Consider the following 12899-nt stretch of genomic DNA (forward strand, 5'->3'; position numbering starts at 1 on the left):
CCAATAGTTCGTTTTTGCTTTTGTTTCCCTTGTCTTCATGGATATCTTGCAAGAAGTTGCTGGCCAAGTTCAAAAAAGGTGTTGCCTGTGTTCTCCTCTAGGATTTTGATGGATTCTTGTCTCACATTTAGATCTTCCATCCATTTTTTAGTTTATCTTTGTGTCTGGTGTAAGAGAATGGTCCAGTTTCCTTCTTCTGCATGAGGCTGTCCGATTTTCCAAGCACCATTTATTGAAGAGGCTGTCCTTTTTCCAGCGGATAGTCTTTCCTGCTTGTTGAAGATTAGTTGACCATTGGGTCCATTTCTGGGTTCTCTATTCTGCTCATTGACCTGTGTGTCTGTTTTTGTGCCAGTACCACACTGTCCTGATGACCACAGCTTTGTAATAGAGCTTAAAGCCCTGCATTGTGATGCCACTAGATTTGGCTTTCTTTTCAACATTCCTCTGGCTATTCAGGGTCTTTTCTGGTTCTATACAAATTTTAGGATTACTTGTTCCAGCTCTGTGAAAAAAGTCTATGGTACTTTGATGGGGATTGCACTGAATGTGTTGATTGCCCTGGGGAGCATAGACATTTTAACAATATTTATTCTTACAACCCATGAGCATGAAATATTTTCGCATCTCTTTGTGTCTTCCTCAATTTCTTCCATCAGTGTTCCTTAGTTTTCATAGTGTAGATCCTTTACCTCTTTGGTTAGGTTTATTCCTAGGTATCATACAGGTTTTGATGCGATTATACTTGGGATCAATTCCTTGATTTCTCTTTCTTCAGTCTCATTGTCGGTGACTAGAAATGCAACTGATTTCTGTGCACTAATTTCATTTCCTGCCACATTGATGAATTGCTGTATGAGATCTAGCAATTTTTTGGTGGAGTCTCTTGGTTTTTCCACATCAAATATCATGTCATCTGTGAAGAGTGAGAGTTTGACTTCTTCTTTGCCAGCTTGGATGGCTTTTATTTCTTTTCATTGTCGATAGCTGAGACTAGGACTTCTAATACTATGTTGAACAACAGTGGTGAGAGTGGACATCCCTGTCATGTTCCTGATGTGAGGGGAAGAGCTTTAAGTTCACCCCACTCACACACTGAGAATGATATTCTTTTTGGGCTTTCCCTAGATGGCTTTTATGATATTGAGGTATGTTCCCTCTATCCCTACGTTGTGGAGAATTTTAATCAAGAAAGGATGCTGTACTTTGTCAAATGCTTTTTCTCCATCAGTTGAGGGATCATATGGTTCTTGTCCTTTCTTTGATTAATGTGATCTATCACATTGATTGATATGTGGACATTGAACCATCCTTGCATCCCAGGAATGAATCCCACTTGTTGTGGTGAATAATCCTTTTGATGTACTGTTGGACCCTATTAGCTAGTGTCTTGGCGAGAATTTTTGCATCCATATTCATCAGGGATATTGATCTGTAATTCTGCTCTTCACTGGGATCTTTGTCTGGTTTGGGGATCAAGGTAATGCTGGCCTCATAGAATGAGTTTGGAGGTTTTCTTTCCATTTCTATCCTTGAAACAGCTTCAGTAGAGTAGGTGTTAATTCTTCTTTAAATGTTTGGTAGAATTCCTCTGGGAAGCCATCCGGCCCTGGACTCTTGTTTCTTGGGAGGTTTTTGATGACTGCTTCCATTTCCTTGCTGATTATTGGTCTGTTCAGGTTTTCTATTTTTTCCTGTATCAGTTTGGTAGTTTATAAGTTTCCAGGAATGCATCCATCTTTTCCAGATTGCCGAATTTGTTCGCATATGGTTGCTCATAACACATTCTTAAAATCATTTGTATTTCCTTGGTGTTGGATGTGATCTCTCCTCTTTCATCCATCATTTATTAATTTGAGTCTTTTTTCTTTTTAATAAGGCTGGCTAGGGGTTTATCTATCCTGTTAATTCTTTCAGAGAACCAGCTCCTCGTTTCATTGATCTGTTCTACTGTTCTTCTGGTCTCTATTTTATTGAGTTCTGCTCTAATCTTTATTATTTGTCTTCTCCTGCTAGATTTAGGCTTTATTTGCTGTTCTATCTCCAGCTCCTTTAGATGTGTTAGCTTGTGCATTTAAGATCGAAGAGCTAGATTAAAAGAAGCTTTCATGTGGAACCCCCCAACAAGAATAAATACATGTAGTATAAAATGCAAAAATCAGGAGAAAGAGGTGGTCCTTTACTGATCTTAACCACCAAGGCCAGCCTCCCACAGGCAAAACAAGGAGACTTCCCTATAAGGGATTCAAGGGGTACCAAGGAAGCCTTCCCCAAATGTATAACCTTTCTTCCTCACAGATCCTAACACTAGCCAGTTTCTGCTTCATTATGTTCTCTGTCTTACTTTTATTTTTTATTGAATTCTGAAATAGCTCATAAATTCAGAAAAGTGGAGAAAGATAATACCCATTCCCACCAGAAGATAAAAAAAGATGTTTACATTTCTTCCATATTTACTTTAAATATTCCCCTTTACAAAAAGAAACTGCTGGGATCCCTGGGTGGCGCAGCGGTTTGGCGCCTGCCTTTGGCCCAGGGCGTGATCCTGGAGACCCGGGATCAAATCCCACATCGGGCTCCCAGTGCATGGAGCCTGCTTCTCCCTCTGCCTATGTCTCTGCCTCTCTCTCTCTCTCTGTGTGTGACTATCATAAAAAAAAAAAAAAAAAAAGAACAAAAAGAAACTGCTGTAAATACTCTCTTGAGGTTGGTGTGTATTATTTTCATGGATATTTTTGTACTATCATTTTAAACTTTTATATATGTGTTATCATATTGCACATATCTTTTGCAATATCCTTTCTATGCTTACCATTATGTTTTAAAAATATATCTATCTGTTCATACATGTGGAGTTAGCTCATTCATTTTAGTATCTATAAAGTTCTCCATTATGTAAATAGAGCAGAGTTTACTTAATCCATTTCTCTATGAGAGATAATTCAATATTACATCTGCCTTGATCTCTTAATACTTCATCAGCACTTAGTGCTATGCTCTACTCTTTGAAAAACTAAGTGGAGACATTTGAAATTTCTACATCATGGGAAGCAATGTCTTCTCCATGCATCCATGGCACAGTCAGTTTTATCACCTTTGTAACCATTCCAAGTAGTAAGCATATCAGCAAAATGGTAGTTCTTAAATAAAACTAGACCCTGGCTAAATGCTGATATGCACTAGTGTATTAAAGTAATTGCACCTAGAAAGGGTGGTCTGATTCCCAGAACTTGGAATGCTTCTTATGATAGCAAAAGGCAATAAAGATGAAGAAAAATGCAATGTTTGCCACAGAAATGTGGCTGATTTTTCCCCCTGGTTTAAGAAGTAATGGTTTAAATAGTCACTAGAGACTACTGCCAGCCCCTGACTGCAATCAGACCAATATGACTGTGGTCACTAAAAGCATGGCCTAATTCAGATATAAAAAAGACTATTAGATAATAATTTTCCAGAAATTTCAGAGCCTAAAAAGGCTTTCCATCATGATGCAGAAAAGGAATTCATACTGTGCTGGTGGGAATATAAATTAGATCATTCTGGAAAGCAATTTAACAAAACTTAATGAAGTTAAGGATATGCATAATGTTAAATTTTTAATGTGTCATGCAAACAAGATTTCTGGAGCAGAGCAGATGACTTACAGCAAATAACCTCACCAACTCCCCTTTGCCTCAGTTATTAACCGTAGACCACACAATGAGAGCCTGATGTCATCCTATACATGCTAGGTCTGTGTTGTAGGTAAAGGAACCCTGAGACTGTGGATCTGGATATTTATACAGGGGAGGGCCAGCACCCTCCCTCATGTGAAAGAAGAAAAGAAAAAAATTTGGTCTTGTGGGTTATAAATAAATCTCTCCAAGGGGAGGATAAGACTAGTGTCTCCAGCTTGACAGCTTAGAGATGTCTTCCAATCCTGGGTCTCATTCCTACCTTGATGTAAACACATACTTCTGGGAAGATAAATCTCTCTAGATGGTCTCTTACTTTCTAATTAGTCATAAATTAACTTTTCCAGCTTGTTCTTTTAGCCCAAATCCCAAGTTTCAAGAAAATTTGCTCAGAAAGCCTTTGTAGAAACAACAGCAAAAAGTTCCTCTACAGTCTTAAACATACCCTATGATCCAGCAATAATTCCACTTCTGAATTCATTCCAGAAAAATTCTAACTCATATCACAAGGGGACACGTCTGAGGATATTCACTGTTGCACGGTTCCTGTACATGCAAAGATGGAGGCAAGGGGAATGGCTAAGTAAAATGTGGGGTTGGCAGATGTGCACTATGAAATCGCTCCATAGCGGTGGGGGCAACAAACAAGTCCACATACGATGCCATGTGTAGAGCTTGAGAGAAACAAGCAAGACACAGAATATGGTCCACGGCATCACATCATTTACGAAAATGAAAAATACACTAAACATTAGTACATGTTTTTCATGAATCCAGACCTGTTCAAAGAAATGTATCTAACCCAGAAGAATGAGAACTTACATAAAGGGGAGGTGGGAGGAGCATCTGGGAATGAAGGTGGTATCGGGGATAACTTGGGAAAAATAAGAGAAGGACCTTGCCCCCAACAAAATAACCTACATGGCTGAGGCGTGTGTTTACCTCACTAACTGATTTCCAAAGGAGAAAAAGAAAGCCCCTTTGCTAAGCTAGTTCCCTATCAGCACCCTCTGTGTGTGGCCTAGTACCACGGAGTAGTCCCCTGCTCCTCTGTCCTCGGGCTTACATTCCAGAACCCCCAGTGGATGCCTGAAACCAGGCATAGTACGGAACCACATATATACGATGCTCCTTCCTAACATGCATACCTATGATAAGGGCTCATTTATAAATTTGGCACAGAAAGAGATTAAGGACAGTAACTAATAGTGAAATACAATAATATAATAATGTACTATTATAAAACTTATGTGAACGTAGTTTCTCAGAATACCTTACCGTACTGTACTCACTCTTCTTGTGATGATGTGAGATGATCAAGTGCCGAGTGATGAGATGAAGTGAGGGGCAGGACGCAGGCAGTGTGACGTGGTCGTATTAGGCTACTAATGACCTGCTGGTGATACATCGAGAGGAGGCTCATCTGCTTTCAGACTGGAGTTGACAGTGGGGATCTGAAACTGTGGAGGGTGAACCACAGATAGGGGGAACTACTGGACATAGTGGTGCTAGATGCTCAATATATAGCTGTTAAATGCAGGTGGCAACCATCAGGAGGAAAAAACAACAACAACAACAACACTGAAATTCTTTGCTTTCCAATATGAGAGGAGATCCCATGTGAGTGCTCGCCGTCATGCCAACATTTCCATTTTACTGCTGCCACCACTGTAAAATGTCAATTTTTCTTGGCATTTTGAACATTGGTAATCTTTTGCCCTTTCTTCCACTCTGATTAAAAATACTTTGCTGGCTTTAATGGGCTCCATTTTAGAAGAAAGTTGGTTCATAAAGAAAGTCATTATGGGTTTATCAAACATTTATAAAGCTTCACCCAATTTTCCTCCTTTAGTTTCCACTCAACCCACATGCTTACGTTAGCTTTTGCATAAACTGCTTTATTCAAACTCTTGTAATGTTTACTGCCAACATTTTATAATCACATTTTTTTCACGATCCTTAGGCAAGTGTAAAAACTTGGCTTTTTGAATCAAATCAAATATTCTATCATATTTGTTGGTTCTTACATGAAACAGTTCTTCAGAACCTCTCTGTGAAATGAGTCAAACATGCTGTGTTCCAGCTACGTGGAGCCAGACCCATGGTTAGAATCGCCACAACTTGCCAAGAAGCAATTCAGTTCTTCCCAACATGTGGGTACTCAAAGGATAGGAAGAAAGTCAAGTTTATTTCATGGTCTGTAATGAAACTAAGAAGCTGGCCACACTGACCTCATTTACTCGTGTGTCCCTAGAGTTCCCTTATTAATCTGGGATAGAAAAAGGAGAGACATGGAACAGAGCACATGTGTGGCATTTACATTGAGCACTGGATCACCCTGGGAGTTCTCCTGGGTCAGTACCCTCACTGCCTCTGCTCAGAGTCTGCCTCCCACCTGTTGCCCACCCCTTCCCCACACATCCCTGCCTTCTGCCAACTTTCAAACGAGCCCCAACAATTTCAATTTTCACGCCTCTTCTTTCCTTCCAAGTTTCACAATTTGGAGTAATCATGTCTCTGATCTTCAAGAATGGAATTTCTGTTCTTGCAACCAGATTGTATATTTTGACATTTGAAACCAAACTATTGTGGAGAAGTATGAACATATGCACATGAGAGTTGAAAAAAATTCCTCAAATACCAATCGATGGAGTCAAATCAGTCATCCTCATCTGTTTCCAAGGATGTAGGAGTAATTGCCAGTCGTTGCACATCAGAATAACCTAGGGATTTGCTTAGAAATGCAGATTCCTGGGCACAAACACAGACTGATCCGGTTAGGCTTCCAGGGGCGGAACCTGTATTTGATGTTTGTAACACATTTCCCTGGGATTGTGCCTCCTGAGAACTGGTGATTTGGAAAAGCTGAGAACAAGCAGTGACAATGCTACCCTGATGGATTTAGACAATCATTCTTCAATTACCAACATTTTATTCTAGAAACTTGTTTTATAAAATTAAATGAATTCCTCCAATATACATAGAGATGTAGGTATGTTTTTTTAAAAAACAAAAATGTTCTAAAAGATCTTAGTGGGCATAATTGAATAGATGTGAAAATTAACAACCTAAATGCTACGGTGCCCGCGTGGCTCAGTCAGTTAAGTGTCCAATTCTTGGTTTCAGCTCAGGTCTTGATCTCAGGGTTGTGAGTTCAAGCCCTGCACTGAGCTCCACACTGGGCATGGAGCCTACTTAAAACAAAGAACAGAAATCTAAATGCTACTATCAATATAAATTACAAATCTATGTGTCTCAATTAGCAAAAATTTAAAAAGATTCATTGAACATCTCTTATGAGTAACGCGCTATACTTAGTATTTTCAGAAGCTACAATGTAATATAGAAATTAGTCTTCTTGCCAAGGGGCCTTAATCCAGTTGAGAGCCAAGAGTCACACCAGAAGAAACTTAATAATGACCACAACTAAACACAAATAAAGATGTATTCCAGTTTTCCTCTGTGAGGAATACTATGGACCCAGTGCATTACTGTGTCAACATTCTTGGCATACGGGATGGCGTCTCCTTCCTCCATTTATCCTTGATTCCTGACACTGGATGCCATAAATACTAATTGCTATAAGCTAAATTTTATAGTAACATTTTTCAGAAGTTGAAATAAATTTAAAAATTAAATTACAGCATAAGGATTTTTTAGAGTTTCTCTTGGTGATTTATTCATTCAGCATACAGTATGTTTCTTACAAGACCCTATGGTTGCACAATGTAGGACAATATAAATAATAGAAAGATAAATGATATAAGGATGCCTCATTAATTTTTTTCCTTCAGTAAGTTTATTGCACACCCTGGACTCCATATAGTTAGAATTCAGGCACTAGAAATAACCATAAATAATATTATGTGAAAATATTGGAGATCGTTAAAAAAGAAAAAAAAAAACTCTTGTTTACATTTCTTAAAACATACTTGAGGTATGTGCCTAGAGTTGATCCCATTAACCATAGGCGCACAGAACACATGAGGCAATGCCATGTTTTGTATCTGTGCAAAAATAGCTTTAAACAGAATTTAAATGTACCAGAACCCAAAGTTCTTCCAGATGTAGGCTTTCACTGATTTCTGGAAAATTGCTTCCCCGTACCCTCTCACAGTACATCGACCACGTTATAAGATCCAGAGGCTACTTTGCACTTTTACGGAATCCATAGCATTGACTCATGCTGTCACCGTCATCAAAATAATGTTATAAGTATGCTCTCATCTTTCCATGCTATCTGGCTTATTTTTCCCCTAAGAGACTTTGCAAGAGACTTTTTATATAGTTCTGCAAATTCCTACTCCCATTGATGATGAAAAAAAAACCTGGAGAAACATTCATTTGATCAACTGTTTGAAAACATCATTTTTCCTCCAGGGGCTTCTATCCCTTTTGAATTTGATGGTGTTTATCAGGAAAACTTTTTTAGTATATTCTTACTGTGATTATATCTCTTTCTCTTTACATCCTTCTGATTTTATTGAGGCCCGATCTGGAGTGTTCTCAGAAGAATTAAACCCCTCTAAGTAGATTCATCATTTTCACTGAGAATTGGCCAACAGGGTATCCGTCACATTCCCTTCTTCATGGCACAATGTCAGTATTGATTCTTAGTGCTGCGTAACAAATTACCAAAGCCTAGCAGCTCAAAACAGTATCTGTTTGTTACCGCAGTTTTCTTGGGTCAGGACTCTGCTTGTGACTTAGCTGGTTCTTCTGCTCAAGGTCTCCCAAGCCTGCAAAATCAAGATACAGGCTGGGCTGTGGTCTCATTTGGAGGTTTGAATGGGAAGGGTCTGCTTCCAGATGTGCTTAGGCTGTTAGCAGATACCATTTATTTGGGGTGGAAGGACTAAAGGCCTGGAACTCATACTGGCTACTGGTTGAGACTGCCTTTAGGTCCTAGAGGGCACCCACAGTTACCTGCCATGTAGCCCCCTCCGTAGGCACTTCACAACTTGGCAGCTTGCTTCTTCCAGGCCAACAGGAGAGTCTCCCTATGCATTTGCTAATAAGATAGGTCCGTGTGGTGTATATACATGAGTAGTGTGTAAGTGGTATGTGTGTGTACACAATAATGTAATCATGGAATTGATATTATCTTTGCCATTTTCTCAGAAGCAAGTCACAGATCTCTTCCACACTTAAGGGAAAAGGATTACATGAAGGGATGAATACCAGGAGATGGGAATTATTGGGAGGAGGGTCACCAGAGGGTCTGTCCACCACAATCCCATTGAACTACTCAGGGAGGGACTCCACTTACATATGCATTAATTTTTTTTAATTTTTTTTTTATTTATGATAGTCACACACAGAGAGAGAGAGAATGGCAGAGACACAGGCAGAGGGAGAAGCAGGCTCCATGCACCGGGAGCCCGACGTGGGATTCGATCCCGGGTCTCCAGGATCGCGCCCTGGGCCAAAGGCAGGCGCCAAACCGCTGCGCCACCCAGGGATCCCATGCATGATTTTTATTATTCTTCTGGACTCTAATTGTTTTTAAAAGAAGCTTGTAATTCTTTAAACAAATCAATTTTAGTTCTCTTGTATTAAAAAATAAAATCATATAAGCAATTCCTGGGCAAGGCCTGGGAAGCTATAGGACCCAGAAGCGTAAAGAAGTTGGGGAGAGAAATGATCATCTCAAACACAGTCAGGAAACCAAAATTCCAAAAATTTAGGTATCACTAGTTCACGGTTTTTGTTTGCTTGTTTTGTGACTGATTTTACTCTGAATTTCCAACAATATTTGGAGCCACGTGTGTTTCATCTCTCTATATTCAAAGTTGGCTGTTATTGCTGATTCCAACAGTTCATAGAATTACTGTCTATCTTCTTCAGTCAGTTCCCTTTGCACAACACCTAAATCCTCTGAAGAAGTAAGCCTGCTTTTGACTTCAGAACTTGAATCCTGGGATGTAGCTTGCCATCTGTCCTAAACTTTTCAAGTAACTTTTTTGCCAAGACAAGTGTGGATTATAAGCAACAACCTGGGACTTTTCTGGTCTCAGAACAGGAAAGATAAAGGAACCCTTAAGTATTATTTTAAGTACTTTGTTTGTTAGCAGTGTTTGTGGTGAATGAAAAGTTGGTCCTTAGTTGTGTGAGCGATAGAGAAGTGATCTGCCTCCCAATGGCCAAGCATAGACTTCAGAGACTTCGCAGTTTTGAAATTGATATTTATGAACATCTGCTTTTTCCCCATAAATTTTAATATAGATTTCATCCTTTGAAACCTTCAAAACTCCCAGGTGCTTCTTCAGTCTTTACCTTGGGAACATGCTTTTAAAAAAATGATATTAAACGTTAGCAACTCAAAACGCTGTATTCAGCATGTTGAGCCTCCAAGATGTCCAATCCCAGAACACAAGCCATCACAGTCTTTTTTTTTTTTTTTGCCATCACAGTCTTAATAAAGAGTGCTGAAAAGGATTTATTTCTGGTCCCAGTTTATACCTTTTATTATTCCACATATATTTATTTAATGCTTGCTTATGTGATAGGCATTTTTAGTGCTGGGATCATAGCAGCCAATATAACAGAGAAAATCCCTGCCTTCATTGTGTTTATGTTCCAGTGAGTGTAAATGTTCTCTTAAAAGAATTCCCTTTAAGTGTTCATAATACTTTCATACAGCTCATTGGAAAGCTCTGCACCGGGCTTGTAAACTAGTGCTATTAATCCATTCCTGATGTTGGACTAGATCCTGGGGATACAACTGTGAACAAAATGATGCTTATTCTCTCAAGGAGCTTAGAGTTTGGCATATTTCTCACCTCTGTCAAGAAATGTAGACCTGAGAAACAGGAACTTTAGGGTAGGGACTGAGGAGCCACTTGCCCATTCTCTATTTTAGATCCGTTGAAAGCAGCACAGTGCCTCCATCCCTTGGCTCTTGAGCTTACTAGGAGCTGTCACCCTGGGGAGAAGGTCAGAGTGTGTGGACCAGAGGAAAGGGAATAAAATCACAACTCAGCAGAGGACAAACCCATCCATCAGCTGGGCACATGTAAGGCTAGCTAGTAAAGAGGTCAAATCCCTCTTAGGAAAGCAAGCTTTTAAGAATGTGGTTCTGACCACCCTGCAGCAGAGGATACAAGCCCTTTACATAACAGGAGAGCCTCGGGAGGACGGTAGAGCCATTTAACTTGCTCAGGCTAATCGTATTCCATCCATTTACAGTGTGATGGAACCGCTCTCCCCTGTGTCTTCAACAGGGACACACGGGCACAACGCCACAGGGTACCCAAGACAGGGGCGGCGTCCCCGGTGGGTCGGTCCAACTCAGCTCTTGGGAGGGAGAAATTAATTAATTTACCGATAAGTCATTTGAGACATTATTTTCCATTAGAACCGACACAGCCATATCACGGAATGTAACGCAAGGTTTGCATATACTTTTAAGATAAAATGTAGACCTAAAACAGTGCCAGAGCCAAGGGCCGAGGGATTAGCCCTCTCCCATATTTCCCATCAGCCCCCTGCAAAACCAACCTGACAAAAATAATTTTTTATATGCGCGGTCGATTCCCAGTTTTATGCAAAGTGTACGTAAAAGACAAACGCCCCTGCGGCATTGCTTTCGGCCCCACTGTCCCTTGGCTGCCCAACCTCTTTAGAGATCCTGGAGCTGCCATTAGGTGCAAGGGAATGCACCTGCCACTGCAGGCCGCACCCTGGCGGCTGGGCCCAGCCTGGGCCGCGTGCTCACGGCCCTCGGCCCGGAGGAGCGCCGCGTTGGAGGGGTTTGAGGCCGCCCGGGATGCCCACGGGAGCCTTTCTCCATGCTCCCTCCATGTCCGCAGCGCCGAGTGGGAGCACCAGCCGTCCTGCTCTCAGAGCCCTTCCTTCCAGCCTCACAATGCCGTGCGGCAGGCACACCCGCTCATGAGTTCTTTGTGCTTTGTGTTCCTGGAACAGGATCTGGACCAGGTACAGCTCCATCTGGAAGAAGTGAGATTCTTTGACGTATTTGGCTTCAGCGAAGCAGCAGGAGCATGGCAGTGCTTCATGTGCAACAACCCTGACAAAGCGACCGGTGAGAGACCCCCCTCCCGCCTGCTCAGAAGCCTTGTGCCCCTGGGATTCACAGGGACCCGTGGGCCCCGCCGTTCGAGTCGGCCACCTTCTTCCATCCCAGGTTGCAATAGTGCATGGAGGAAGGCCTGATGGCCGAGGAAGGTCTCTGACCAAAGCGGGATGGAGAGAAAGGGAAGATGTGGAAAGGGAGAGAAACATAGACCAGATACGAGCAAGAGAAACACCACCTTACCTGCCCGTAGTGATTAAGAAAGCAGGCCTGGCTGTTTTGCCCTGAAAGCAGTCATTAGAGCCCAGATGACCCTGAGACTTAGAGAAAAACAGGCATCCTATCCAAAGTCCCAAAGGAAGGAGTCCACACTGAAGCAGTGGGTGCCCGCTCCAACGCTGGCGTCTCTGGTCGTCCCTTACCTTCTGCTTCATGACAGAGCTGCAAAACAAGGGAAACATTTAAGGAGTGAGGAATTATTTGAGGAATCCCTGCAGAGCTGTTACTCACCCTCTCCCTCCCTTTCTGGTGCCCAAAGAATTTGGCCCTACTGACCTTGCCTAGAAATAATTACTAGTGAACATGAGGCAAGCCCTCGGCTAAACGTGTCGGTATATCTCATTGACCTTCATGATGACCTTATCAGGTTGGTACTAATATCATCTCCATTTTACTGATGGGGAAACTGAGGCACAGAGCAATTTGATTGACTGAAGTCTCACAGGTCACATATTAACAGCAACAGGATTTGAACCCAGTCTGACCGCAGGGCCTGTGCTCTTAACCATCATTCCACCGCCCTGCCTCCTGGTTGCACTTGCTCCAATCTGACCAGTGGAATTAGGTTGATAGTAAGCCTGTCTTCAGGAAGTTGTGCCGCCCTTGGAAATAGGATATCTCATCACTCATTTGCCTTCTGAGCGGACACAGAGATCTCAACACTGACACTGCTCGGGAGCTGCAGTTTCTACCAGGAGAGCAGTGTTAAAACACTGTTGAGCACAAAGCCACTCTGTAGGTGGGTTAACTAGAGAGCCCCAGATGGCACCGCCTGTACCCATTCCCTTCACTTTAGGACTTTGTGCATCTTAAAGATTGCCCGTTGTGGCAAGCCTATTCTCTTTCCAAGAAGTTAAAGCTGAATGGGGGAAAACGTGTGTTTCTTTGGCCAGATGGAAAGGAGAGGGACT

At 41.6% G+C, this 12899-nt stretch overlaps 1 protein-coding gene across 2 annotated transcripts in view; it reads left to right on the top strand.

Annotated features, from left to right (window-relative positions):
• The window catches only part of VEPH1 (ventricular zone expressed PH domain containing 1), a 222416-nt gene that overhangs the window by 184873 nt on the left and 24644 nt on the right, over window positions 1-12899 (top strand). For both annotated transcript variants that reach the window (XM_072792150.1, XM_072792149.1), the window contains exon 12: window positions 11601-11718. In XM_072792150.1, the coding sequence (XP_072648251.1) occupies window positions 11601-11718 (118 nt within the window). The remainder of the gene's footprint in view (window positions 1-11600; window positions 11719-12899) is intronic.

This window comes from Canis lupus, chromosome 22 (assembly GCF_048164855.1).
Source record: "Canis lupus baileyi chromosome 22, mCanLup2.hap1, whole genome shotgun sequence".
NCBI lineage: Eukaryota > Metazoa > Chordata > Mammalia > Carnivora > Canidae > Canis > Canis lupus.